This window comes from Mustela nigripes, chromosome 7 (assembly GCF_022355385.1).
Source record: "Mustela nigripes isolate SB6536 chromosome 7, MUSNIG.SB6536, whole genome shotgun sequence".
NCBI classification, from domain to species: Eukaryota; Metazoa; Chordata; class Mammalia; order Carnivora; family Mustelidae; genus Mustela; species Mustela nigripes.
The window spans coordinates 137,170,289-137,194,768 of record NC_081563.1 but is presented as its reverse complement, the minus strand read 5'-3'; the positions used below and the strand labels follow the sequence as shown (position 1 = coordinate 137,194,768).

General features: G+C 56.9%; 1 protein-coding gene across 5 annotated transcripts in view; it reads right to left on the bottom strand.

Moving 5' to 3' along the window:
• PHACTR3 (phosphatase and actin regulator 3) overlaps positions 1 to 24,480 on the bottom strand; it is a 219,699-nt gene that overhangs the window by 184,816 nt on the left and 10,403 nt on the right. Inside the window, exon 1 of one of the 5 annotated variants that reach the window (XM_059407336.1) lies at positions 13,229 to 13,697. The exons of 2 other annotated variants lie outside the window; for them this stretch is intronic. In XM_059407336.1, the coding sequence (XP_059263319.1) occupies positions 13,229 to 13,346 (118 nt within the window). In that variant the 5' untranslated portion in view covers positions 13,347 to 13,697. Of the gene's footprint in view, positions 1 to 13,228; positions 13,698 to 24,480 lie in introns of those variants that run through there. 2 more of the 5 variants (XM_059407330.1, XM_059407331.1) reach the window with 2 other exon arrangements.

The window sequence follows — 24,480 nt, the reverse complement described above, 5'->3', positions numbered from 1 at the left end:
CGCAGCGACTTCTGACAAAAGTCAGCACACGGAGCTGTGTAGCCCTTACGGCCTGCAGGAGCCTGACAAGCGGACCTTCACAGCTCCCGGCGAACCTCCGACCGTGCGCCCTCTCCCACTACTGCCTCTTTTTTTCAGGAAGGAGGGAGCCAGGAGCACGGGGAGGGGAACAGAGGAAGAGATGGAGAGACGGGGAAGAAAGAAGCCTGAAACCCCCAGTGATTCTGGGAAGGAGACCCTCGTCCCTCTGTCCTCTGGGCCTGCCCACCTCCTTCCCATGTCGCACACAGTACAGGTGCCCACCCGAGCCCCTGACCTCAGGGTACGGGGGCCCACGCTCAGCGTCCTGGGCCTGGGCACCACGAGAGAAACACACAGAGGGTTTCTGAACTGCCCACGGCAGGGAGATGGCCGGTGAACATGGGCTCACAGGCCCCTCACTGCAGGCAAGAGGGAGAAAGAGAGAGAGAACAGGTGCCCGACCACACTTCCAGCACTTCCAGCCCCGATGCTGGGATGGTCCCCAAGCTTCCCAAGGGTGACAGGGGCCACACAGCCGTGGCCCCACCAGTCTGTGGAGTGAGGCCCGATTCCAGGCTTCCCGGCGTGAGAGGACAGCAGAACCCCACTCACGAGAAACCGCAGGGAGTCGCGTCTGTGCACATTCTGTACAAAGAGCCGCACAGGGGTCTGCGAGCCCAAGGAAAACACAGGCTGGGAACCCGGAGCTCTTCACAGAACAGCCTCCCAGTCCCAAGAACAGCCTCCCAGTCCCCCTCTCCACGCACGCGGGCGCGCACACGCGCACACAACGTGCACACAACGTGCAGACATGGAGCCCCTCCCTCCAGGCTTCCTGCTGCCTCTGCAGGTGCACACAAGCCCCCCACCCCGCTCTGCCCAAGAGTCCCTGGAGAAGGCTCCCGGCCGCTCCGGGGCACCATCCGGCCACACGCCCCTCCTCCCACCCTCCGGCCACCACACGACTCTGGTCCCCGGAGCACCCCTCAAACTCCTTCCCACCTCTGCACGGACCATCTTCTCCCGCCAGAAAACCCTGTCCTTCCCACTCAGGCTGGTTCACTCCAACCCACATTTCGGCTCCCGACTCGAGGGACACCTTCTCTGAGCGCCCCCAGCCTGCAGGCCCCTCCCCCGCACCAGGGCAGCCTCCCTCTGATGGGACTCGCGTTTGCCTGTGGGAGAGCCCAGCCCTGGCCCACCCCCCCCATGAGACTACCCCAGGGCAGTGGGGCAATGCCTCTGCTGTCCATGCTGTCCCCATGCCTACCGTCACACCTGGCCTGAGGCAGGCACTCAGTGTGCTGGTCAGGAGCGAGGGCGGGGGCGGGGAAGCAGGAAGTGGAGGGGAGCCCACACTTGCAAGAAGCCCCCTGGGGTCGTCACCCGTATGTTGTGTGTCTCTTCTTTTCCCAATCCAGGCTCTCGCAGTGGGGTGAGAAGTCATCTAACACCCTCTCTGCAACGAGCAATGTCACACCCCCTGAGATGTTTGGTAACTGGGCTCCTAGGTGCCATTCGAGGGGTGACCTGGGTCTCCTGGCCCAAGCGTCCACCGAGCGAGATGCGACATCCACTCGGCCCAGGGTCAGAAAAAGGAACCAGAGAAACAAGACGCGTGATCGGAGTTGGTATTTCCCTGAGGGCACAGCTGCTCCGGGCTAATGTCCTCCGGGAATAAACTGTCATTAGTTCATTTAAAAAACCACACAGAGACTAATTATTAACACATTTGTCGGCTGCTTTTTAGCAATGCGTATCAGTATCACCAAGAGTCGTGCTCCAAGTGCTGCCCTTCTCACAGCTCCAGCAACTCCCCAAAGGGCAAGACCACCTGCCCTGAAGCCCCGTGCCCTGCTGTCACTGCCCCTTGCTGGGGGACTTTTCCCCCCTGATTTTACTTTTCCCGACAGTCCCCTGCGTGTAGGAAGAAGGGGATATGGGGTGTCGTTACCATGTACTCGAGAAGAGCTAGCATCCACGCGGAGCAGGACTGTCCTGGAGCTGAGAACAGCCGCCAACAGCACAAATCCTTACGGAAAGAAGGTACCAATATAGTTCCCAGAAAGCGGGGCAGAGTTGGGAAACTACTAGAGGAAAGGTGTCACGTTAAGATGTCACCAATGTTCGCAGTGGCAGCGTTAAGGAAAGGCCAGCTCTACCAGAGTCCCGCAGGGGACTCAACAGAGAGACAGCCTCTGCCCCCTGCCCTCCTCGAGGGGCTGCCCAGACCAACAGAAGCATGAGGAGGGTTCGTAGTCCGTTCCATGTTCCTGTTATTAAACATCCCTGCTACTCACTCTCCCACTAGAACAGTGAGACAAACTAATGCCTTGTCCCTAAATCTTCTGTTGCTTCACATTAATGAAGAAGCAGCTACCCATGAGGGTAGCTGGCGGGGGCGGGGGGGAGGGAATCACATGAGAGGAGCAGGAGGGCCCTGCTGTCCACGCACCCGCTCCTGAGCGCAAGGCTGACCTCAAGCACCAGTCCCGCACACTCGCAGCAGAACATCCCAGCTGGGGCTGTGACTCAGCCTTCAACCTTGTCCTTTGACCTGGGCCTGTTACCTCCTGGCTTTCCCAGTTCAGCTCCCCAATTAGGGAGATGGGCACAGCGCCTCCAGAGGAGTGTCCCTCCCATAGCAGCGACCCCGTGCACCAGCCCCAGGGCCAACCAGGCAAGGGTGGGAATGTGAGAAGGGATGCCTGGTTACCACCCGCAGTGGAGGGACACTCCCCCAGGAGGGACACTTCTGGCAGCATCGCGAGGGCACCCATGGGAGACATGGGTGTCAGAGCCTCCACACTGCCCCCACCGTCACTGGCCAAATGCTCAGCTTCTCCGTAGTGACAGGCACTGTGCTTAATGCTCTACAGAAACCACCCCACCCTGGTCCTCACCACCATCCTCCATGGTAGGCAGTGCGACGAGGAACCGTCCTGCTACCAATGGGGACACAGGCTCAGAGATGTTCAGGGGCTCTGTCAAAGTCATGCTAACCCAGGCAGTCTGACACCAAAGAGTCCACGTACCTGCCAGGCCCCCTCCAACCTCGCCTGTCGGCCTCCCAGTGGTGGCTCCGCCACGTGAGAGGAGCAGGAGACACCGAACATGAATCCCACCGAGCCCTCGCCTCTGAGAGCACAGCTGAGGGCACAGCTGCGTGTAGGAAGAAGGGGATATGGGGTGTCGTTACCATGTACTCAAGAAGAACTAGCATCCACGCGGAGCAGGACTGTCCTGGAGCTGAGAACAGCCTGCTGTGTGGGCTGCACCGTGGCCCCAGTTCTCCACCCCTCCTGTATCTACTATGACCTGCATTTCCACCACTGCCACGAGGCAAGGTGGCTGGGTCCGTGGAGGGTGAGGCCCACGTGGAAAAGAGGCACTCACGGAGCCCAGCCTGGGTCCTTGACCTGCCACCTGCTTGCGGACCACTGATCACTGGCAGAGAAGGAACGAGACCCAGCCCAGAAGGGGACCAATCTGAGAGGTCTGGTGCTTAGGACACAGGGATTCTGTCATTGTATTTGTGAACGTGGTATCGTCAGTGCAGCTCGCCAGACTGTGAGCTCTCAGAACGGGCGACACAGCCCCCACACCAAGCACGTGGCCGTGCAGATAAATAAGAACCAAAGAGTCACAAGCCCAGGATGATAACATACAGCATCTCCCCAAGTCCCTGAAACTGACACCCCGGTTGTGACCTCCCTGACCTTTGCTGCCTCTGTGTCTTCTGTCTCAACGCATGACGGGGTTACTTTATTCACGTTTTAATGCATCTTCCCCCGGACGTAAACAGATTTGGTTTCAAGGAAGATCCTCTACGACCATCTCCATGGAACCCGTGTCCCCCAGCACATCTGGACTCTAAAAAGAAAATTAAAAGCGGGGGGCGGGGCCTGGCGACCCCAGCACCGCAGCAGGGTTCTGAGGCTCGGGAGGGCTCAGGAGCTTTGCACAAAGGACCCGGCTGACAAATGTGCCAAGGTCAGCAACAGCCTGACTCATGTGACTGCAGAAACACAGTCATCCCCGAATTAACATTGCCCGAGACGATGTTTTCCTGCCAAAGGGAAGCAAAAAGATCGTTTCTGGCACATCTCTCCGCCTTGATTCAAATCCCCTGAGCTGGTGATTACAACCAGGCAAAAATCTCTCTGCACACGGATACAAACTTCCGGGAAGGAGTGGGACCAAACTCGTAAAGCAGTAACGCAGCCCATCAGGAGGACTGAGACCGACGGCAATGTCAGCAAGTGCTACATTTAGGACAGCTGCAGGACAACGTGGAATACACGTATTTATTAGGCCACGGGGCCACAGTCCTCCGCTTGGGTCGTGGCAGATTCGTTCTGTGACTGGCCCCGGATCAGTGCCAGCCGCCTCCGGCCCTGCCTGTCGGATAAGGTACGCTGCCAAGTCAGCCGTCCAGTGACCTGCCCGAACAGACAGGGACACCGCCCCAGCCCATTCAAGGGGGAACCTTCAACGACTCTGCCGACGGCGGACTCTCTGCCATCCCCTAGCCTGATTCAATACATAGATCTCATCCTGGCGGCCATTCTGGTCCAACGAACTGGGAAATGGACCAGGATGTCTGCGCCTGTGCTGATGCGACCACGGATACACCTACGTCGGCCAGACGGACTGCCAGAGCCGGGGGAGGGACAGAGCACAAGCACCTGCTCCATCCAAGAGGCTGATGAGGCCCTGCAGGTAAGAGGGATGAAGGGGACGCAGAGAATGGGCGGGGCAGGCAGAGTGGGCGGGGCAGAGTGGGCGGGGCAGAGAGTGGTTGGGATGCGCGGTTAGTAGGGCAGGGACGGGGCGGGGCAAGCAGTGGGCGGGGCAAGCAGTGGTGTGGGCAGGTGGGTGGGCGGGGCATCAAGCTCCCTGGATTCAAGCTCCTCCCCCAGCCACTTCTTCCTCTAAGCTACCCATGGGCAGGACCCTTGGCCTCCTCAAGGCTTCAGAGGAAGATGAAACAGAAGGAAGCAAGATGCCCCCATGGAAGGCAGAGTCGGAACGTGCGTGTTTTCACTCCAGCTATCAATGATTTACCAGACTGTCCGCCCCGTGAAGGCCAGTGACCTTGTCAGTCTTGTACCCGGGATAAATATTCTCAAATAAAATTTGGATGGGCATAATGTTCAGGCTTAGATCACACATTCTAGTCCAACCTTTAATTTCTTGGTAAAGAAATGCCATGGAACAAAATAACTGCTTCAGTCTTCCTGAGATTCCTTCTCCGTTTTCCTCGAAGGGCAGCCTGCGGGCCTCGTGCAGCCCCGATGCTTGGTTTGGGTTGGGGTTTTGTCCGGTTTCAGGCTGGCCTGGCAGGCGACAGCGGGCGATTACCTCCAAACACTTGGACCCTCTCCTTTTTCACCAGCTCTGGTGAGAGGAAGCCATGCACCAATCCTAAACAACCGTGAATCAGCCAAACAAAACCCCACATTTCCCAGCCCCACAGCACCTGCCAAGAAAGCATCAGTGGATGTCCCTGGGTAGGGCTCCCAGGAAAGCAGGGTCATGACTCCACAGGTGGATAGCCCTCAACCTGTCACCATCCCCTTCATCCTGCCCTGACCGTGTATCTGCTGTTAGAGTTGCAGCGACCATCTGCAACCAGAAGCTTGCAAGGAAGTCACAGAGCCTCTGATGCTGCAACGGGTTAGCAGCCGAGAAAACCCCAACCTCATTTCAGCCAGCGCGGTTTAGTTTTCCTATTTTCACGAAGCCAAACCAATCCCTAACCAATACACTTGACAAGCTCAAACAATCACATTTCACATTAAAAATCTGGATGTCCAGCCTCCGGATATAAATAGGGGATCTGGCAGCCCTGGGCCTGTGCTCCCACATGGCCCTAACAGGCGCCACGCCAGCTGTCCACTCCCCAACTCGCCTGCTGGCCAGGACGCAGCTCCCACCGGCCCTGCAGCTCAGGCCCCGTGTGGAACGACCATAGGGCAGGGAATCGCTCCCACCTCGCAAAATGCAAAACAGTAAGTCAAAAACCCTCTGATATCCACTGGTCATATTCACACTTTCCCCCTATGTCTCTCTCTCTCTGACAGTCTCTGTCCACCCCGTCAATGACAGCGTGGTTGAGGAGCCGGCAGGGGGTCTGGAACATTCCACCCGTCGCTGCAGCGGCGGCTGGTGTGACTGTTCCACGGCCCTAAGTGTCACAGTGACTCAGCCATGTCCTTCTAGAAGGTGTCCTTCCCCAAAAGGGCCCGCCAGGCAAACTCACAAAGGTGAAACCCCTCCCCCCAAATACACATTCAGATCTTATTTCAAGGCCACCAAAATGCTGCCCCAGAATTATAGCACCCGAGTCGGTGACTTGGAGGAGGTGAGGGGACTCTGTGGGGACTGCGGTCTGGGGAAGGGGCTGGTAGGCAGCTGGGGAGTGGCATCTGGGAAGGGGGAGCTGGAGCTGGACAGGGAGGCAGCCGTGGGGTCAGGCACGGCCCCAGAAGGACGGTGACTACGGGAAAGGGCAGGTGCGGGCTGGAGCCAACGGCTGGGGAGGGGGAGATGGTTTGACCCAGCCCGTCCACACAGCAGGCTGCCGCAGGGACACAGGGAGACCTGCACCCCAATCAGAACCACAGCCTCCTCCTCATCACCGTTTCCTGAGAACGGACCCTGACACCCTGCGGGGCCCCGCGTCCTAACGAGTCCCGCGGGGTCAGCACGGGCTCACCCACATTCATGCGTGGGGGAGAGCCTGAGAGCTTGGCCTTGACACAGACCCAGTTAGAGCAGGGGCTGCCAAGGGCCCAGGAGCTGTCCCTCCCACACCTCCCCAACCTGGTCCCCGGGTCCGCTGCCTCCTGACTTCATTCACAGAAGATGGGACAATCTCGAGGTGATCAGAGGACTCTGAGGGGACGCCTGCCTTCTTGAAGCCGTGAAACCAATGACCAGTGTCTCAAAATTTACTCCTGGTTATGGACAATAGCTCAGGAAACCTCACCCGCCAGGAGTTAGGGACAGAAATTACCACTCTGTGACATAACGGAAATGGACATTTGGAGAAGTGAGGTGCCCTGCCCAAAGTCACCTAGCCTGTATGTGGCAGAGCCAGACTTGGACCACCCATCCCGCTGCAGACAACGTGTTTGGAGGTCATTGTTTTCTTAGTCAAAGAGAGCCGACCAGCAAGAACCAAATACAGGGTATTTTAGTTCCTCTGGGGAAACTCACTGGGGTGAAACAAATTAATGTTATGTGGATATGAGATAGTCTCTGCTTGGACACCCTCCTCTTCACAACATGAGAAGATCAGACTGAAGGAGGCTGAGGGTCTCTCTAGCAGGAGAGCTCTGGGCCAGGACGATCCCACTCTGGTGACCTCAGTCAACCAACAAACATTCACTGGGAAACAGCCACGTGTAGCATAACCAGGAGGACAATGGACAAGGCCCAGCTCTCAGGGGGTTTACAGTCTAGAGCAGTGCTGCCCAACACTACAGGGATGGAATGTTCTAGATCCGCACTATCTACGATGGCAGCCACCAGCCACCGGTGGCTATCGAGTCCTTAAAGTGTGGTCAGTGCAATGGGGGAAAGGAAGTATTCATTTTAATTTATTTACTCAGATTCAAATGGCTACAAGTCACCAGCTATGGCGCTAGACAGTGTCGTCTAGAGGGAGAGACATAATAAATTAGGTTGTCGAATAAATCAGTGAGATCATTTCCAAGAGTGAAAGAGAGAAGGCAACTGGCAACAGATCAAGAGGGGCACAGGGTGGCGAGGGGAAAAGCCGGGACCCTGAACCTGGTGTTTGACCTTCTCGTGCTGACAAAGCCCTCCCTGCGAGGGCCTTCTGGGTGGCATTTGGGTGAGAAGGGGGCAGGGCACAGAAATCTCAAAAGCATCCCATCTATTTCTGTGCGGTGCTTTTACTGTCAGGGGAAAAAAAAAAAAAAACTCTTAAGTTTTTAAACTCCCTATCTTTTTAAAGCGTCCAGCTTTTCTTTTTAATAAGCTCAGAGAAGCTGACAAGGTAATTACCGCGCGGCTCTGCTGCTGATTGAACCACGCAGACCCTCTGCCAGGGGCCACAGGGACAACCCCTGGACTCGGGACTTGAGCATCGGAGCCAGGAGCCGGGAAGAAGCCCAAGAGAAGTAAACGGGATGCATCTCCCTCACCACCCCCGGGCCGTGGCGCTGCGGCAAAGGAGACACCAGAGGGGGCTTATGTTTTGGAAAGCTCCCTGCCCTGCCTTGTGGGACCAGGCCAGGGGACAAGAAGACCTGGGACTCGGTCCTGAGGGTCCAGCCAGAAGGTGTGGTGGGGGCTCCCAGCGGCCACGGGCAGGGAAAAGGAAAGCAATGGGAGTGCCCCCCCGAGAGGAAGGTGGGTGCGTCTGGGTATCAGTCCGCAGCTCAGGGGGGCACAGGACGCTCTCACAGGCTTCTCCCTCTCCAGATGTGGCTCTGACCCTGCAGAAGCGTGCAGCTGCTGGCCCCTCAGCCACCCTTTGGCTGTGCCAGAGCTGCTTTTCCACGGGGGCCGGTGCAGCTGGCCAGCCCCAAGCCTCGTCAGCGAAGGCCCTGGTGTCTGGGACCCGTCCGCCTTTCATTGGGCAAATGCTCGCGGGCGCCTCCTGCATGTGAGGTCTGTGCTGGGCTCTGGGCCGAGAGGGGACTCACCCCACGGATGACAGACCCCGACATACCTGGCAGGATGAGCACACTGAGTGACTTGGAACTCAAGGGCAGTTCGGGGCTGGTTGGGGCAGGGTGTCTGATCTAACCTGGCGGACGAGGAGGGCATTCTGAGGAGGTGACGTCAGCCCGAGATCTGAGGGACGAGAGGGGGGCAGCAGAGGTGACAGCAGAGGGGACAGCAGAGGTGTGGGGCTCAGGACTCAGGAAGGGCAGGGCAGGGCTCCCCCCCACACGGAAGCTGTCAGCAGAGACACTGAGGCCGTGGCTGAGTTGTAAACTCACGGGTTCCCCACGTGAGCTCACCTGAGCCGTTTTACCCCCACGGGACACCTGGTGATGCCTGTAGACATTTTTGGGCGTCATAATGAGGGGCGGAGGAGCCACCGTCGTCTAGTGGAGAGGCCGGGAATGCCGCTAACCATTTCCATACAGCGCGGAGGAGAGCCCTACTGCAGAAAGCGACCCGGCACAGATGTCCACAGGGCCAAGCCTGAGGAAGCCCACCCACAGAGGTCCCCCACCTGGCTGGTCCTCCAGAACAGAGCCTTTACAAAGGGAGATGACCAGGGTCCACAGAAGTGGTTTGTTTTTTTGGGTTTTTTTTTAAGATTTATTTATTTATCTGACAGAGAGAGATCACAAGTAGACAGAGAGGCAGGCAGAGAGAGAGAGAGAGAGAGGAGGAAGCAGGCTCCCCGCTGAGCAGAGAGCCCGATGCGGGGCTCGATCCCAGGACGCTGGGACCACGACCTGAGCCTAAGGCAGAGGCTCTAACCCACCGAGCCACCCAGGCGCCCCCCCTACAGAAGTGTTTTAAAAGGCATTCCCAGCTAACTCTGAGCCCAGTCTCTGGTCCTGCACTGGGGAACCGGGGAGGCACCCGGAGGGGCAGGGCATAGAGAAAGACCCGCAGGGACCCCAAGTGTCATTCTGGGAAGAGGGGAGGAGCCGGGTAAACAGGGAGCCCCGAAGCAAAGGCAGCAGGGTCCAGGGGGAAGACAGCATCAGAAAGAGGGACAAGGGACGGGCAAGTCTGAGGGCAGAGCCAAAGTCCCCATGAGCAGGCACTCCTGGGAGGCATGCTGCATTCCCTTGCTGAAAGCTCAGTTTGGGGAGAAGGCCTGCCCATGCCTGTGGGTAGAGAGCAGAGACTTACAGAAAGGAGCCTGGCAAAGACCAGAATCATTATCGCAGCGATGATGCGGAGCGAGCGGAAGGAAAGGCCCTCGGGGAGCACCCTCCATCCCTACCACGCAGGCCCTGGCCACAGACGTGGCCATGGAGAGATTTAATGCACGAATAAGGCTGCTCAAGCTCACCAGCAATCAAGGAGCCACAAATTAACACAATGAGCCACGAGTTGTCACTCTTTGTGCAGGGGGAAAAGGAGATTGATGATCTCAGCTGTTGGCAAGCCATCAGAAAAAGGGCGCTCTCAGAGAGCCTGGAAAGAATGTCAGTTGGTACATTTTCCAGGGTGCGCTATCATAAAAAGAAAACGTGGGTCCCCTGCGATCCAGACATCCCACAAGATGAGACACACCTTACAGGAAATGTACACAGGAGCCCAAGGAGGCTTTGCCCGGGGAGCCCCAGCCAGGGGGATTGTGATGGGTAAAAACTGGAAACAACACAAATACATAAACTGAAAAATATATTCTCTGGCCTGCTGTGCAGGTATTAAAGAGAGGGAGACGGAAATATACTATGTGACAAGACCTCCAAGACCCAGTATGGAGTAGGAACAAGTTGAAGAACCCTACACACAGTGTTTTCTCAAAGCTGTTCTTCTAAGAACATGTAGCTATAAATGAATAGGAAAGTTCCAGAGGATCTCCTCTAAACTCGTCATAATGGTAACCTCTGAAGAGAGAGAGGGAGAGTCTACCCTTCTGAGAACGTTCTGAGTCCTCACTAAGAGAATCCTGATGCATGAAAAATGTATTGGGGGGGGGAGGGGCACCTGAGTGGCTCAGGAGGTTAAGCGTCTAACTCTCGATCTCAGCTCAGGTCTTGATCTCCGGGTCCTGAGTTCAAGCCCCACAGTGAGCTCCCTGCTGGGCATGGAGACTACTGAAAAAAAAAAAAAAAAAAAAAAGCCTTGGGGTCAAGGGTAAATGCAACCTTGGGCTGTTTTATAAAAATCTAGAATTCAGAGGAAAGAAGGCAACTCTTCTCCTTGACTTTGTACTGGGTTATTCCACAGCTGCCACACCAGCTTCACCTCCCAGGAGTAGATGTGTAGAGCAGCAGGAGGACAAACGACGAGGTCCTGAAGGGAGGGCAAGATGAGGGCTGCGACTTTGCAGCCCTAGTGAAAAAAAAGACGCAGATCCATATGATAACTGTCCTGAAATAACAGGCTTCCTGCAACCCCCAGTAACACACACCGGGAGACGATCCCACCAGGACGGACGGGCTGCAGCCTCCAATGAACCATCTGAAGAATTTTTAAACAGGTCTGCCCCCAAAAAACAGGCACCACCTCATAAAGAAGTGAGCCTCCCGTCAAAAGAGGTATGCAAGCCTGCCAAGCCAACCAGGCAAGGCAGTTATAGAAGATGCTCCCCTAGTCCACCCTTCCTGCTTCAAGCTCCCGGGCTGCTTCCAACTTGAGGATTCTGACCCTCTTTCTGCCAGAACTCCTCTGCTTAACACAATCCATAAATACTTAATTGATATCTGTAGCAAGGCTCTACCACTCGCAGAATTTTACACGCTCTAGACTTTTCACCTCAGACAGCTGCTCCCAGGGTCCCATTTTGACCCTCTGAGCCGGAGACTAACTCGGGCGTGTGCCCTCCTAGGGCATCATGTTATCACCCAAGCCCTTCCAGCTCTCCCTGGTGGACTGGCACCAGCCACCTGCCGAGCCCTCTGTTCCCACCCACGGAGGCATCAACTCACAGACAGCCAAAAAGCTAAATCCTCCATAATTTCCGTTTCAAGTTTGCTTCCTTTTACTGCCAGGGAGACAAAAGGAGCTCGGAAGGATTCTCTCGTGACGAACCACTCAACTTCCATAATTGGAACAATCATGGATGTGCATCTCCAACACAGAGAAAACCAATCCATCATGGAGTGCTGAAGGCTTAATCCCCGATTCTAATAAAAGGATTAATTAAACCCTTAAGGGTCACCTTATGGCCGGCTCCCTTGAAACTCCCAGGAAATTAACTTGCCCTCCCAGATGTGCAAAAGCCAGGGATTTCCTCGGCTGGTACCTTAGTTTGACCAAATGACACAGTGTCACTAGTCCTAACAAAGAAATCTTACAAGCCTTGCATGGGTTTATTGTTTAAAATTTCAAATTGGGCCCTGGTGCCCACAGAGCTGCCTTTAATAGGTCCCTCTTTGTAGTTAGAGAGTAAAGCTCCTGTGTGTTCCAGGGAGGTGAGGGAGTCTCCCCACAAAGCCTGCGTTCACCCCAGCCCCGGGGGGGGGGCGGGGGGGGGGGGGGGGGGTTCTAGATGTCCATGCCCACCATTTACCGTGAGCAGGTCCCCATCTGGGGCCGGTGCATCTGGAGAGAATAAATCTTCTAAGGAAGGTAGGGGCAACTTATTGTCAAAACATCATCCCTGAGAAAATTGTGCCTCTCAAAGAGTGGAAATCAAGTCCAGTGGCTTGATACCAAAACACCAGCTTTGATTCTTTTTTTGAACCCTACATTTCAGAAGCTCAGACTTCTCTCTGTGAAGTGAAAATTGCCTTCTGGTGGAGAAAGGTTTTAATGATCACTTTGCTTCCTGCGTCTCCATGGTGACAGGCCCCGCGCAGCCCACCCCCCTCCTGCTTTATTAGGCCTTTCTTCCTCTCTGGAAAGTAATCAATCAAGCCCTATAGACGCCTTTGTAACCGGATTTATCACCTAAACAATCGACGCTGCCGCGGGGGCGGGGGAGCGGACAAAGTCCGTGTAATTTAATGAAACGGGCTCGGCCCTGGCGCACGCCCTGCATCTCCCTGCCGGCGGCTCCGCCGGGCACACCTGTCCCGGGAGGCGGGCGGGCGCGCCCAGGTGCGCCAGGCCCCGCCGGAGTTGGGCGTCCAGCCGGAGCCCCCGTGCGCGGCGGCCCCGGGAGCGCTGCCCTGCCCGGGCGGGGACGCCCAAGCCGGGGCCGCCGGGGCTGGGGCCCCGGGGAGGGACGCAGAGCTCAGAGGCAGCCCGGGCGGAGGCGGCCACAGGTCTGACTCTCTTCCCCCAGCTGGTCAGCGCCCAAGGCAGGACAGCCCCTCGCAGCGGAACGGCGGAGCCCGCAAGCCCGCAAGGAGGGCCGATGCGGAGCGCCCCCGCTCTGCCCGCGAACTCGGTTCTTTCCCGGACAAAGGGCTCCGCGGCGCCCCGGCCGCGTTCCTGGGGACGCGAACTGCGGAGGCCGGGCGCCCGGGTCCTGGCGCGGCTCCCCGATTGCGGAGCGCGGCGCGGAGCAGCGCCGGGGACGAGCCCAGCGCCACCTGCCCCCGGCCTGCCCACCTGCCCGGCCGCCCTCGCCCGGCCCCGTTACCTGGGTTCTCGCCGGCGTCGGCGGAGGAGGCGGCCGAGGAGTCGGTGAGAACGCTGGGGTCACTCTGCGAGCGGCCCCGCGACACGAGGCAGCCGCTCCCGTCCTCGGACGCGGCCATGGGCCTGGCCAGAGCGGGGGCAAGTTGCTGGAATCAGAGCATCCGAGGCGGCCAAGGTCACAGGCGAGGGGGCTGGAGGGGGCGTTTTTTTAAAAAGGAAAATCAAAAAGGACCGGGAGAGGGAAGGAGCCGGGGGACAGCGCCAGGCTGGCTTCAGGGCGGTGAGACAATGGCCTCGCGGCTGCAGCCCCGCGCATCCCGGCGCGCGGCCTCGCTCTGCTATTTATTCGTGTTTATTCCCATTCTTCAGTTTATATTCCAGGAAAAAAAAAAAAAAAGTTGAACCAGGAAATAAAAACTTTTCTTGTCAGTGTTTATTGCGTGCTTGGGGCAGGGGGTGATGTCCAGGAATTTCTGGGGGCGCTCCCTCCCCCCACCCCACCCCCCACCCCCCCGGAAAAAAAAGGGAAGAAGGAAAATCTTTGCTCTTGCAATTGCTTTAATCTGAAAGCTGTTCTTGGAGCATCTGTTGGAAAACATTAGGATTCTCCCATCATGCCGCGCGAGAGGAGCATGACGTCACGAGAGAGGGAGTGAGAGCCAGCGTGGTGATGGGGAGGGGTCTCCAATACCTGGGCTGCCTGCCGCCTGCCCAAGGGAGGTGTGTGTGTGGGGGGGCATCCTGAGTTATGAACTGCCTACCCCCTGCCCAGCAGAGCTCTAGAAACAAGAAAGCTCCCGGTCCCACCTTCTCCCCTCCCCAGGGGGAGGGGAGGAGACCCTGAGGGTGCCTCCCTTGGAGGCAGGGCCTAATCTCCCCAGAGGCTTCAGGCAGCTAGCTGGTCTCCCGGCCCTCCCTCTCTCGGGGATATGGAGGCGAGTGGGTCCTGCTGCCCAGACTCCACCCTGGGCGGGGGGGGGGGGGGGGGGGCGCCCCCCAGGGCTTTATCCCTGCAACCTTAATCCCTTCTCCACTGCCCCCCCCTTCCTCCAAGCCCTCAGCACCCTGCCTGGGGGGAGACGGGCAGGATGGGCCCCTCGTGCCTTCCAGGGAGGCTTCCCCAGACACCTAGATGGAAGTGGTGGGCCAGGCAGTGAAGGTGACACCCCCAGGGCTGCCACTTACAGAGGTACCTCCAAAGTGCTAATGAGCAAGTCTCACCATTCCAGATAGTGGCGTGGGGGGCGGGGGGCACACGGAGCTCCAGAGTCTCCAGCTAAGACCTGGGGGACGGGAAGGGTAATGAAAAGAGGAAATCCCAGTAAAGGCGCAGGGAAGGTTGGAGCGTGGCACGGAGCCAGGCCTCGGAAGGTGCCCAGAGGAGGGAGCATTTCACCAGATGCCCAGATGGCTGGGCCCCAGGGGCCCTGGGGGAGGCTGCTCCCCCCTAAGACTTGCCGTGTGCGGGGCCGGAGTACAGACGCTCCCACGCGCTGATGCCCTCTCAGCCCCTCACACAACTGCAGGGGGAAGGCCCGCTCAGAGGGGGAAACTGAGATCAGAGGAGGAGCTGGCCAGGGGTCCCACAGCTGGCGAGAGCAGCGCAGGGACTGGGACCTTCTGGGGGCTCTTCTTCCAGATGTGGGCAGCCCCTAAAGCTGGGTGTAGGGGTGTGTAGGGGTGTGTAGGGGGAGCACGTGGCACTGTTGGATGACCCCCAATGGAGGGCCAAGGACAGAACCAAGAAGGGGGGAAGTGCTGCGGATGCTCGCCCACGCACGGCGTTGGGCCGTCGGCTGCAGTCACCTCCAGTCACCCCTCATCCATCGGTTCATTCATTCCAATAACCCCCAGGAGTCTAGCGCACTGCGTGCCCCATCAGGCACCACAGATCCAACAGTGAACAAACACAGAAACAGCCCCCACAATGGGTCTTCCAGGACGAGAGGCGAGGGCAGAGCTCAGAATGGTCACCAAACAACCACCGGGTGTCCCCCAAAACAGTTACAGTTGACAACACCATGGAGAAGAGGAAACCTGGAGGACACTTTCCTGGATTCTTTTTATGCACATAGAGATGTGCCCGACGGTGGTGAGTCCAGCTCCGGGCTGAGCACTGCACTTGGGATGTCGTTTCTTCCTCCCGGTGCCTGAGGAAGAGCCCCCACCTCAGACGTGAGGTCACGTCAGAGCCGTGAGAGGCCTGTCCGGGCCTCCGGCCTGGGGTCTCTCCAGCCCCCAGCCTGGGAGCTCTTCAGGCAGCCCCCCGAAAGCCAAGCTGAGTCTTGGCCCCACAGGCGGGCTTTCGAGCCCCCTACCCAGCCCATCCTCAACACCTCCCCCACGGAGATGAGAAAGCCAGCAGCAGGCACAGAGATGGACTGGCCGGTGGGGGTGGGGGTGGCAGCCCAGGGGCGCGTCCCAGAGAAAAAGGCACCGGGGGGGGGGGGGGGCGCCTTCAGCTGTCTGCCCAACGCCCACCACCTCCCACTGTTCCGATTTCCCTACTCGGAACCCACACTGCTTAAGATTTTCCTTTAAATCAGGGGTGCCTGGGTGGCTCAGATGGTTAAGCCTCTGCCTTTGGCTCAGGTCATGATCTCCGGGTCCTGGGATCAAGCCCTGCTTCAGGCCCCCTGCTCAGTGGGGAAGCTGCTTCTCCCCTTCTCTCTCTGGCTCTGCCTCTTCACGTGCTTGTGTTCTCTCTCTCTCTCTCTCTCAAATAAATAAATAAAATCTTCAAAAAAAAAAAAAAAAAGAGATCTTTTTTTAAATCAATTCTTAGTACTTACATGCACTTTAAAGGAAACCATTGTCCCAGCAACAGAGAAGGGCCTCCCTGTCACCTACGGGAAGGACTACGGTGCTGACTGGGTCCTGCCGGCCAGATCCCCTGTGGGCTCCAGCTTCGCTGGAAAGGAAGCCGAGCAAGGGTAGAGAGGCGTTCAGACACTCGGGCCCCGAACAGACATGTTCTCAATGTGGCCAGAAGGACAAAGCACAGAAAGAATTTTTTTATGAGAGCCAACGTTCCTAAATGCCTGTCCGGGCACCAGCTAAAATAATGTCTAGTCTCTTTAGTTGGTCTCGCTGCAGTGCCATTCACCACCACCCCCAAACTGTAGGGGCAGGACTCAAAAGCCCATGATGGGACACCTGGGTGGCTCAGTCGGTTAAGTGTCTGCCTTCAGCTCAGGTCACGATCCCAGGGTCCTGGGTTCAAGTCCCGCATCAGGCTCCCTGCTCAGCAGAGCGCCTGCTTCTCCCTCTCCCTCTGCCTTTTCCCCTGCTTGCGCTCACTCTCTAATAAATAAATAAAATCTTTAATAACAAAAAAAATAATTAAAAAAAATAAAAGCACATGAAAGAAGACTTGGCATTCGCTCCAGGAGCGGAGAGACAGAAGACAAGAGTGACAACCAAGATTTAGTTTCTTAAAAAATATGCTTTAGCAAAATATTGTGATTTGTCAGAGCTGAGTAGACATACAGCTTGTCGTCGTAGTTTTCTCTGGCTTTGAAATGTTCCATGTTAAAAATAGCTTTAAATTTAAAAAAAAAAAAAAAAAAAAGTGACCACTGCTACACCGGTCAGCAGCAACTAGTCTGCGGGGTAGGAGCCTTCAGGAGAGACTTGACCTTCCAAGTCATTCTGCCCCAGAGCAGGAGGGGCCGGAAGCCTGGGAGGATCTGGCCCACGGGCGGCAGAAGGCAGCTGTCCACAGGAGGTGTCCCAGCCTCCAGGACCCTCAAGGGGTCTCAGTGAACGTTACCAACAGTCCCACCTCAACCAGACCCCTGTAAGTGCCTGGCTAAAAACCCTACAGGCACCAGCTAGACCATAGAGCACCTCAACAAGCCCAATGTCCATCCTCTGATACGTGAATAACACCACGTGACTTGTCCAGCCCCAGAACATGATTCAGCCACAGAATGATGAGAATAGGGGCCCCGGCTCTAGTATGAATGGACCCTGAAGTGTTATTCCAAGTGGTAGAAGCCAGGCACAAGGGAGTACGTGTTGCATGATTTCCTCCACGTGACACGCCTCCAGAGACGAGCCGAGGAGTACGTGCCTCGGGCCAGAATTTGGGGGAACGTACAAGCCCTGCTAATGAGTTCGGGGCTTCCTTTGGGGTGACAGAAATGTTCCGAGTGTTCTAAAATTAGACAATGGTGGGGACTTCGCAACTATAAATAAATTTAAAAACATTGAATGTTATACTTTGAACAGGTGAGCTTTATGGCATATACATTATTTCAATAAAGTTGTTTTAAACACACACATGCACAGCGTACACAAAGGTCCTTAGGCTGGGCTTAGGATCTGAAGGATGACTGGGTTTGCTTCTCACCTTTGCAGAGTGTAACCATACTTAAAACCTCTGCTGTCCCTGCCTGGGGCTTCAGATCAGGCTAAAGTCCTCTCTGGGGCCACCCTTCTGGTCTTTGATCAGAAAACCCAAAGCTATTTCTTGACTCCGGCTGCCATGATACCCCAGCACAGTGGCCTCAAAGAACTAGGAAGAGCCAAAGTCAGTAAAATCTGTCCCTTCAACAAACACTAAGGATGAAGGCAAAAGGAAGATCTTCCTCTGCCTGGGGCAGTCAGGGGGGGCATCATGGGGGAGGTGACGCTGGGCCTGGCAGAGAAGTACAGGAAGTGTAGGAAGTGTCCACTGTCCTGAGGAAGCAGGGGAGAGGCTTACAAGGACCCCAGTCCCACCCACACACATCTCCAGAGTTGGTTTTATTCTCATACAATGTGCAGGTTAACATCTGTTTTGTGCCAAAACACGAGATTTTCCAGGAATGTCACCATGAACAAAATGTGATTGGTCCTTGGCTTCGTGGAGTTCGTGACCTTGAGAAGACAGGGTTAAGGACTGAGCCCTAGGTCGGCGCCCTGAGGTCAGGGAGCGCAGAGCCGGGCTTGCCTGGGGAGGAAGGAGCCTGGGCCGAGGAACCGATGCTCTTCTTGAAGCTGACGTCTCCGTGGGGATTAACCCCACAATTAAGCCAGAGAGGAAGCGGGGCCAGCGTGGGGCTTGAAGTCCCAAAACAGAGGCAGAGTGAGGGGCGGAGGCACGAGCCAGGCTGGAGAGAGGGGCAGGAGGCGGCCCACACCGTGCCTTGTGCGGCTCCTTAGGAGTCTGGAGTTCGCTCCAAGGAAGGTGAAAAGCAGCGGATGGCAGACGTGAGTCTCCAGAAGATCCCTCTGGCTGTGGATGGAGAAGGGACCTCGGGTAGGGGGAGAGGGGTGAGGGGGCCGGCAATCCCCCAGGCGGGCACAGGGGAGCCGAGTGTGGGTTCAGTGTGCTGCAGAGGTGGTGCCAGCAACTTGGCGAGGGGGCGGCTGTGAAGGGACAGGACAGAGCAAGGAGCCACAGGTGACTCCCGGATGGCTGACTTCGATGATTAATGGGGCTGGGGTGCAGGGGCGTCCAGGTGCGTCCTGATGATACGATACTGACGACGAGGTGGGCACAATGCTACTCCCGGGGTGGGGAGGGTCACGGAAGGGGCGGGGGGGGGCAGACAGACCAGAAGCCCCTTTTGGACCAACATCATTAGACACAACATTTTGAGCCTACGGCCCTAGGTCCACGCCCACTTGGCTCAAGACTCCTGGGTTCCACCTGTTGGTTGGCTGGGGACGGAAAGTGTGAAAGGACACGCTCTGGGTCCCCCAGATGCTCCAGTCCCAGACGCAGCCCCAGGGATGCCTCTCTGGGCCTCTAATTCCTCATCACAGAACGAGCATGGTCCCTCCTGCCCGGCCATCCCATGGTGGTCATTCCAGGGGTCCGGTGGCAAGCGCTGACCCCACCCTGCGGGGCCTCTCCCCGGAACCTCCTCCCAAGGCTTCGGCCCCATTGCCCAGCCACCAAATGCACGTGAAAGGCACCCAGAGGGCTCAGCAGTGGGACAGGGAGGCACAACCGGCCACCTACCCGAGGCTATGGTCAGCGCCCTCCAGTGGTTATGCCAGCGCCCACTGACTGCTTCCCGGCCCCTCATGCTCCCAGGAGCCCCAGAATCTGGGCTGCTGGGGTCTCAGCACCCAGAAGACCTCAGGGTCTTTGTCAAGTCTGCTCACCCGAGAACGTGCCTGCCATTGCGCAGGCACCCGGGAAAGAGATGCGCTGGCTGAGCCGGTGCATGGGGCACGTGGCGGGACGGAGATCCCCACTCCGGGACACGGGGCTCCGCCTCCCCGCGGCCATGGCCGCAGGGACAGAATCTTCCTTCTCCCACTGGCTTATCTCCATCAGCGCGTGATGCCCTCTGGGTCCTCGCATGTCATTGCAAACGGCAAGATTTCACTCCTCCGTCGAATTTAAGAAACAAAACAAATGAACGACCAAGAGAGAGCGAGAAACCAAGAGAGAGACTCTGACCTCTAGAGAACACAGTGATGTTCCCAGAGGGGAGGCGGGTGGGGCGGGGGTGGGAGGGCGGAGCAGGGAGCAGAACGGTGAAAACCTCACACACCCCACACGGCTCTGGCGCCGGGCACTGCCCACAGTGGGATCCAAATGAAAAAATTAAAAGAAACAGAATTAAACCAGCAAACTCGATCTCTTACACATCACGGCTCAAGCCGCCGTGTCTGTCCAAGCTCTTAAAGAACCAGCGGAAGAGGGACAAGGGGCCAACCCCAGGGTGGGGACTGGAGGCCAAGGGACCAGCGAGGGACCAGCCAGTCGCATCGCGCTGAGCCTGGCCTTGAGGAGGGGAGGCGCGCCCTCTGCTGGCCACTGGAGAAATGGCGCCCGATGCATCACGCAGGGGCCCTCCAGGACCTGGCTTGGGGACTCAATCTTGCCCTTGGATTCTTCCACACTTTGGCCACATTCTTGACGGGGTCTGCCCCTGCAGCCGCACCCACAAGGCTGGCCAGGGTGGTACTTCATACAATGCCAGATAGGGATCTTCTTAAAACATACGCAACCCTTTTAAAACAAAACCCTCCGTGTCACCCACCGTGCTCGCCGTACTGAAAGGCACCGGCAGCCAGAGCCGGCCTGGGAGACCCATGCCTTCCCAGTGATGCCTCCAGCCCCCCTCAGGGTACTGTCCCCTCGGACCATCTAGCGAAACCCTTCCGAGCTGGAGCGGAAGACCCGGGCTTGAGACAGGGTTCAGAGACTTCCTCTGGGTGGCCTCGGGCTTGTCCCCGCTGCCCCTGGGCCAGGTGCGTGAGGGAGGGAAGGGACAGCCTCACTCTCCGGGTTTGGGCGATCCGCAGAGCGCCCGGCACGCCAGACACCTCCCTATGTGCTCGCTGCTCCCAGTACAACGTCTCCTCTGGGGCAAGACTTCTGAAACTGTCTCACGTGCCCCATGCACTTGCACCTGGGGCAAGAAGCACAAGCAGGGGAGAGATCGAGCCCTCCTCTAGGAAAGACGGAGAACAGCGCAGCAGGCCCTGGCTAACACAGGTCAGCACACATCTGTGAAACGGGGGGGGGGGGGGTTCTCCATGCACCGTACATCCTATGTCTTTTCCCCGCTGCGTGTGCATGTTTGGGGGGGGGAACCCTGTCTCCCACTGATGAACAGAGAGGGGCCTGCTTCCGAGGCCTCCGGAAAACAATGCCGCAGACCAGAGGGCCACTTACAGAAAAGGCATTTGCCGTGATTGTTGACAAGAGCTGGGCTCCAACTCCCTGTCTCGGAGGCTCCCGTGGGGTTCGCGGGGGCAGCACCACAGCTAGGAAGGGACGCCTGCCCCTGCAGACGGAGGCTCCGGCGGCCTCCCGCCGGGTCTCGTGTGCGGGGAGCGAACCTCCTGGGTTTTCAGCTACTTAACCTGTAAACCTGAGAATGTGCCAGGCATCGTTCTAAGCACTTTGTAATTACTAATGTGGCTACTGCCGAAAGTCACCAAATACGGTTAGGTCCTAGCACATTCCCATGTTGCAAGTGTGATGCAAAGCGCTTAGTACTTGCCTGTTTGGCAAACGCAGAACTTGAACCCAGGTCCTCAGCTCCCGAGCTCAGGCTGTAACCACGTCAAGCACAGCCTCCATGGCATAGGCAGGAACCTCCCACTTTTTGAGTCCTGCAAAGACCACCAACTTGGACGACGACGACAGAAGATTTGACAACTGGGGCGCCTGGCTGGCTCAGCGGGTTAAAGCCTCTGCCTTCGGCTCAGGTCATGATCTCAGGGTCCTGGGATCGAGTCCCGCATTGGGCTCTCTGCTCCGAGGGGAGCCTGCCTCCCGCCCCCGACCCCATCTACCTGCCTCTCTGCCTACTTGTGATCTCTGTCTGTCAAATAAATAAATAAAGTATTTAAAAAAAAAAAAAAGAAGAAGAAGAAGAAGATGATGATGATTTAACAACTGCGTTTCTGCAATCCTATGACTTACCAGGAGCCTGGCACGTGTGACTCACCATCCCAGAGGCTGGCGCCACGGTCCTCCTTTTCCAAACCAGGAAGGTGAGCCCCCGAGAGGCTGTGTGACTTAACAAAGGTCCCAGAGCTCCAAAGCGACAGGGACAGGACAGGACAGGACTCTCAGCCTCTTTCCACTGTGCCAGCTCATCCCTGAAGCCTCCTGTGCTGCCCACGACCCTCACTCACCATGACCCCAGCTACCCTGAAGCCATTAGCTCGGGCAAACACACTCAGAGCCGACTCCACTCCCGGCCCCGTTGGGTTTGCCGTCGGAACAGCTGATTGGGGAGCAAGAGGCCCCCTTGTCCTCTGCCAGGACAAAACGCACCCTGTCCCCTCCAGCCAGCACGGACATCTCCTGTCATCGACTCTGCAGGGACCCCTGTACACAGAAGTCACGACCAAGGCAGATAAAGAGAAAACAACTGAGTATCTCTCAAAGCCTAATGGCTGACCTCGGATACATACAAACTAAGGGATGTGATATAGTGGCTTTTTTTTTTTTTTCCCAATGAAATGAATCCATCTATCATGACTTCCAGGGCAAGTGGTTACCTTGTATAACGCAATGATGCCAAATGCAAGAGTCACACCACAGGTGCTTGGACGTGGGGTTCTGGGCTGCTCTGTCCCCCGGCTGCCCACGTGGCTGCCTCCAGGAGCGGCTGCTCACCCGAACTCCCCACCAGAGGTGATTTCATTCGTGCTCAGAAAAGGAGATCGTGCAACATGTGCGTGATGATAACGTAAAAGATAAACGGAGGGAACACCTGCACCCCTGCTTGCCGCCTGAACTGTTAGGTCATTTCACTCTTTGCTTTTTAAGAAAAGGTAATTCATGTTTAAGGAATGGCCTTTCGTCACCCAAACACTTAATCCTTCCTCCAACAAAACATGCACATTCTAATACGTTCACCAGATTAATATTCTGGAGAGCCGTGTTTCTCTTCCCGTGGGAGATGGCAGAGCTGGGCTTATTGACTTAACCACAGAACGGATTGATCTGGCCAGCTCCCTCCTGCAGAAACGGCAGACCAAGCGCTTTGCACTGTAACAGTTCAAACACAGCACTGAGCCCGATCTATAAATTACAGAAAATCCATAACGCCAGGTTTATAGGTAGTACTTTAAAAATACATCGTAAGTCCCGTGGCTGGAGTGATAATCCCAGGAATCCACTTGTACAAACCCATAAATAGTGCCGATAACGTCTGCACTTTCGTAGAAGCCGTGATCTCCTTCAGAGCCTGGCACGCATTAAAACCAACGCGAGCTCTAGAGCTGGTGGGCCGACCGGGACGTCGGGTGCAGGGGAACAGTCATTCGGGCAATCAGATTCCGGCATCCCCGCCAGTACCATGGATGTCTGCAGCCTTTGGGGGGGCAGCACTGATTTCTGTGTTTAGCAGGGGGCATTTCAGTGAGCCCCCGGGGTACAGATTATTCCTGGTGTCTCATGCTGCAGTCTGGGGGGTTTCAGACCCTTTCGGTTCTTTTCCAGGCTACTCAGGGGGACCCACGTGCCTACTCAAGCCATGGCATAGAAGGGAGCCTCAGAGTTTTGGGGCAGTGGGCCTGGGAGTCTGTCAGCAGGAAAGAACAAAGGTACAAGAATCTCGAGTGGAGTTGGCTCTGCCTCCCAGTAGAACCCACAGTACACAGTGAAGATGAGACGCTGGTCCTTCGTTTAGATCCAGGCAGGGGCCCAGAGACCACACAGATCCACCAGGCTTGGTCTGACAGAAGCACCCTTGAGATCACAAGGCCCTGTGTTGGGTCTGTTGACTGATGTGCTTCTGCAGCGATTGATGTCGCCTGCTCCTAGTATGTGCCAGGTGTTGTGTGGGGGAGGGGGGCGGGGACGGCGCTCCTGACAATAGCAGGTGCAAAGGCCCCGAGGTTGGGCAGTATGAGCAGCTGAGAAAGGGCAGGGTGGCAGGCAGTGGGTGGGCATAGAGACCCCAGAACTCAAAGGGCCTTACGATCCATGGAGTAAAGCATGGATTTTCTTCTGAGGGGAACAAAAAACCCAGCAGGGTCTCCAGATAGGACAGAGACAGGATTTACCTTCTCTCGGGAGGTTATGGGGCCACGAGGTGGAAGGTCAAGTGGAGGGAGGCAAGAAGGGGCCAGGAGACAAGGGACGCACGGGGACCGCACATCCAGCGTTGGGGATGGGGCTCGGGGCAGTGGTCAGAGCGAGATACGCTGCGTTCCGCCAATGCCTTATTCCAAGGTATCTTTTAGCTACTATTGTAATTAAAAAAAAAAAACAAAAACAAAACACTAACCCTATGCACCATCACTATTAAAATACAGATAATTAACAACGAATTTATGCACTCTCTAAGTTAGAAGGTTTTTTTGTTTCAGTGTTAGGATTCCTTAAAGCAGGACTCAGCCGCCAGCCCCACACACCCGTGCAGCTGGGACAAGGCGGTCCCATGTACTGGGGTCCCCTCACTCACCCCATCCATACTGAGCCGCTCCCTGTGGGCCTGACCGTGGGCTAATGCACTTCCCCACAGTGCGGACGGCAGAGCGCCAATCCCCCGGGATCCTGACCCCCAGTGACCCAATCAAACACTCCTCTAGGCACTGCTGCGAAGGCTTTTGTGGACAGATCGGGGCTACAGTCAGCAGCCGGGAAGACGGGGAGATCACCCCAGGTGACCGGGACAGCCCGGGGCCGTCGCAGGAGCCCCACTACGCAGAGGAAGGCAGGAGAGGAAGAGAGACGGGGCGGAGGGGAGGGAAGAAGTACTTGAAGCGGAGAGAAGAGCTCGGCCCCCCACCGGCCTCGAGGACCCACACGCTGAGGAACACGGCAGCCTCCGGAGGCTG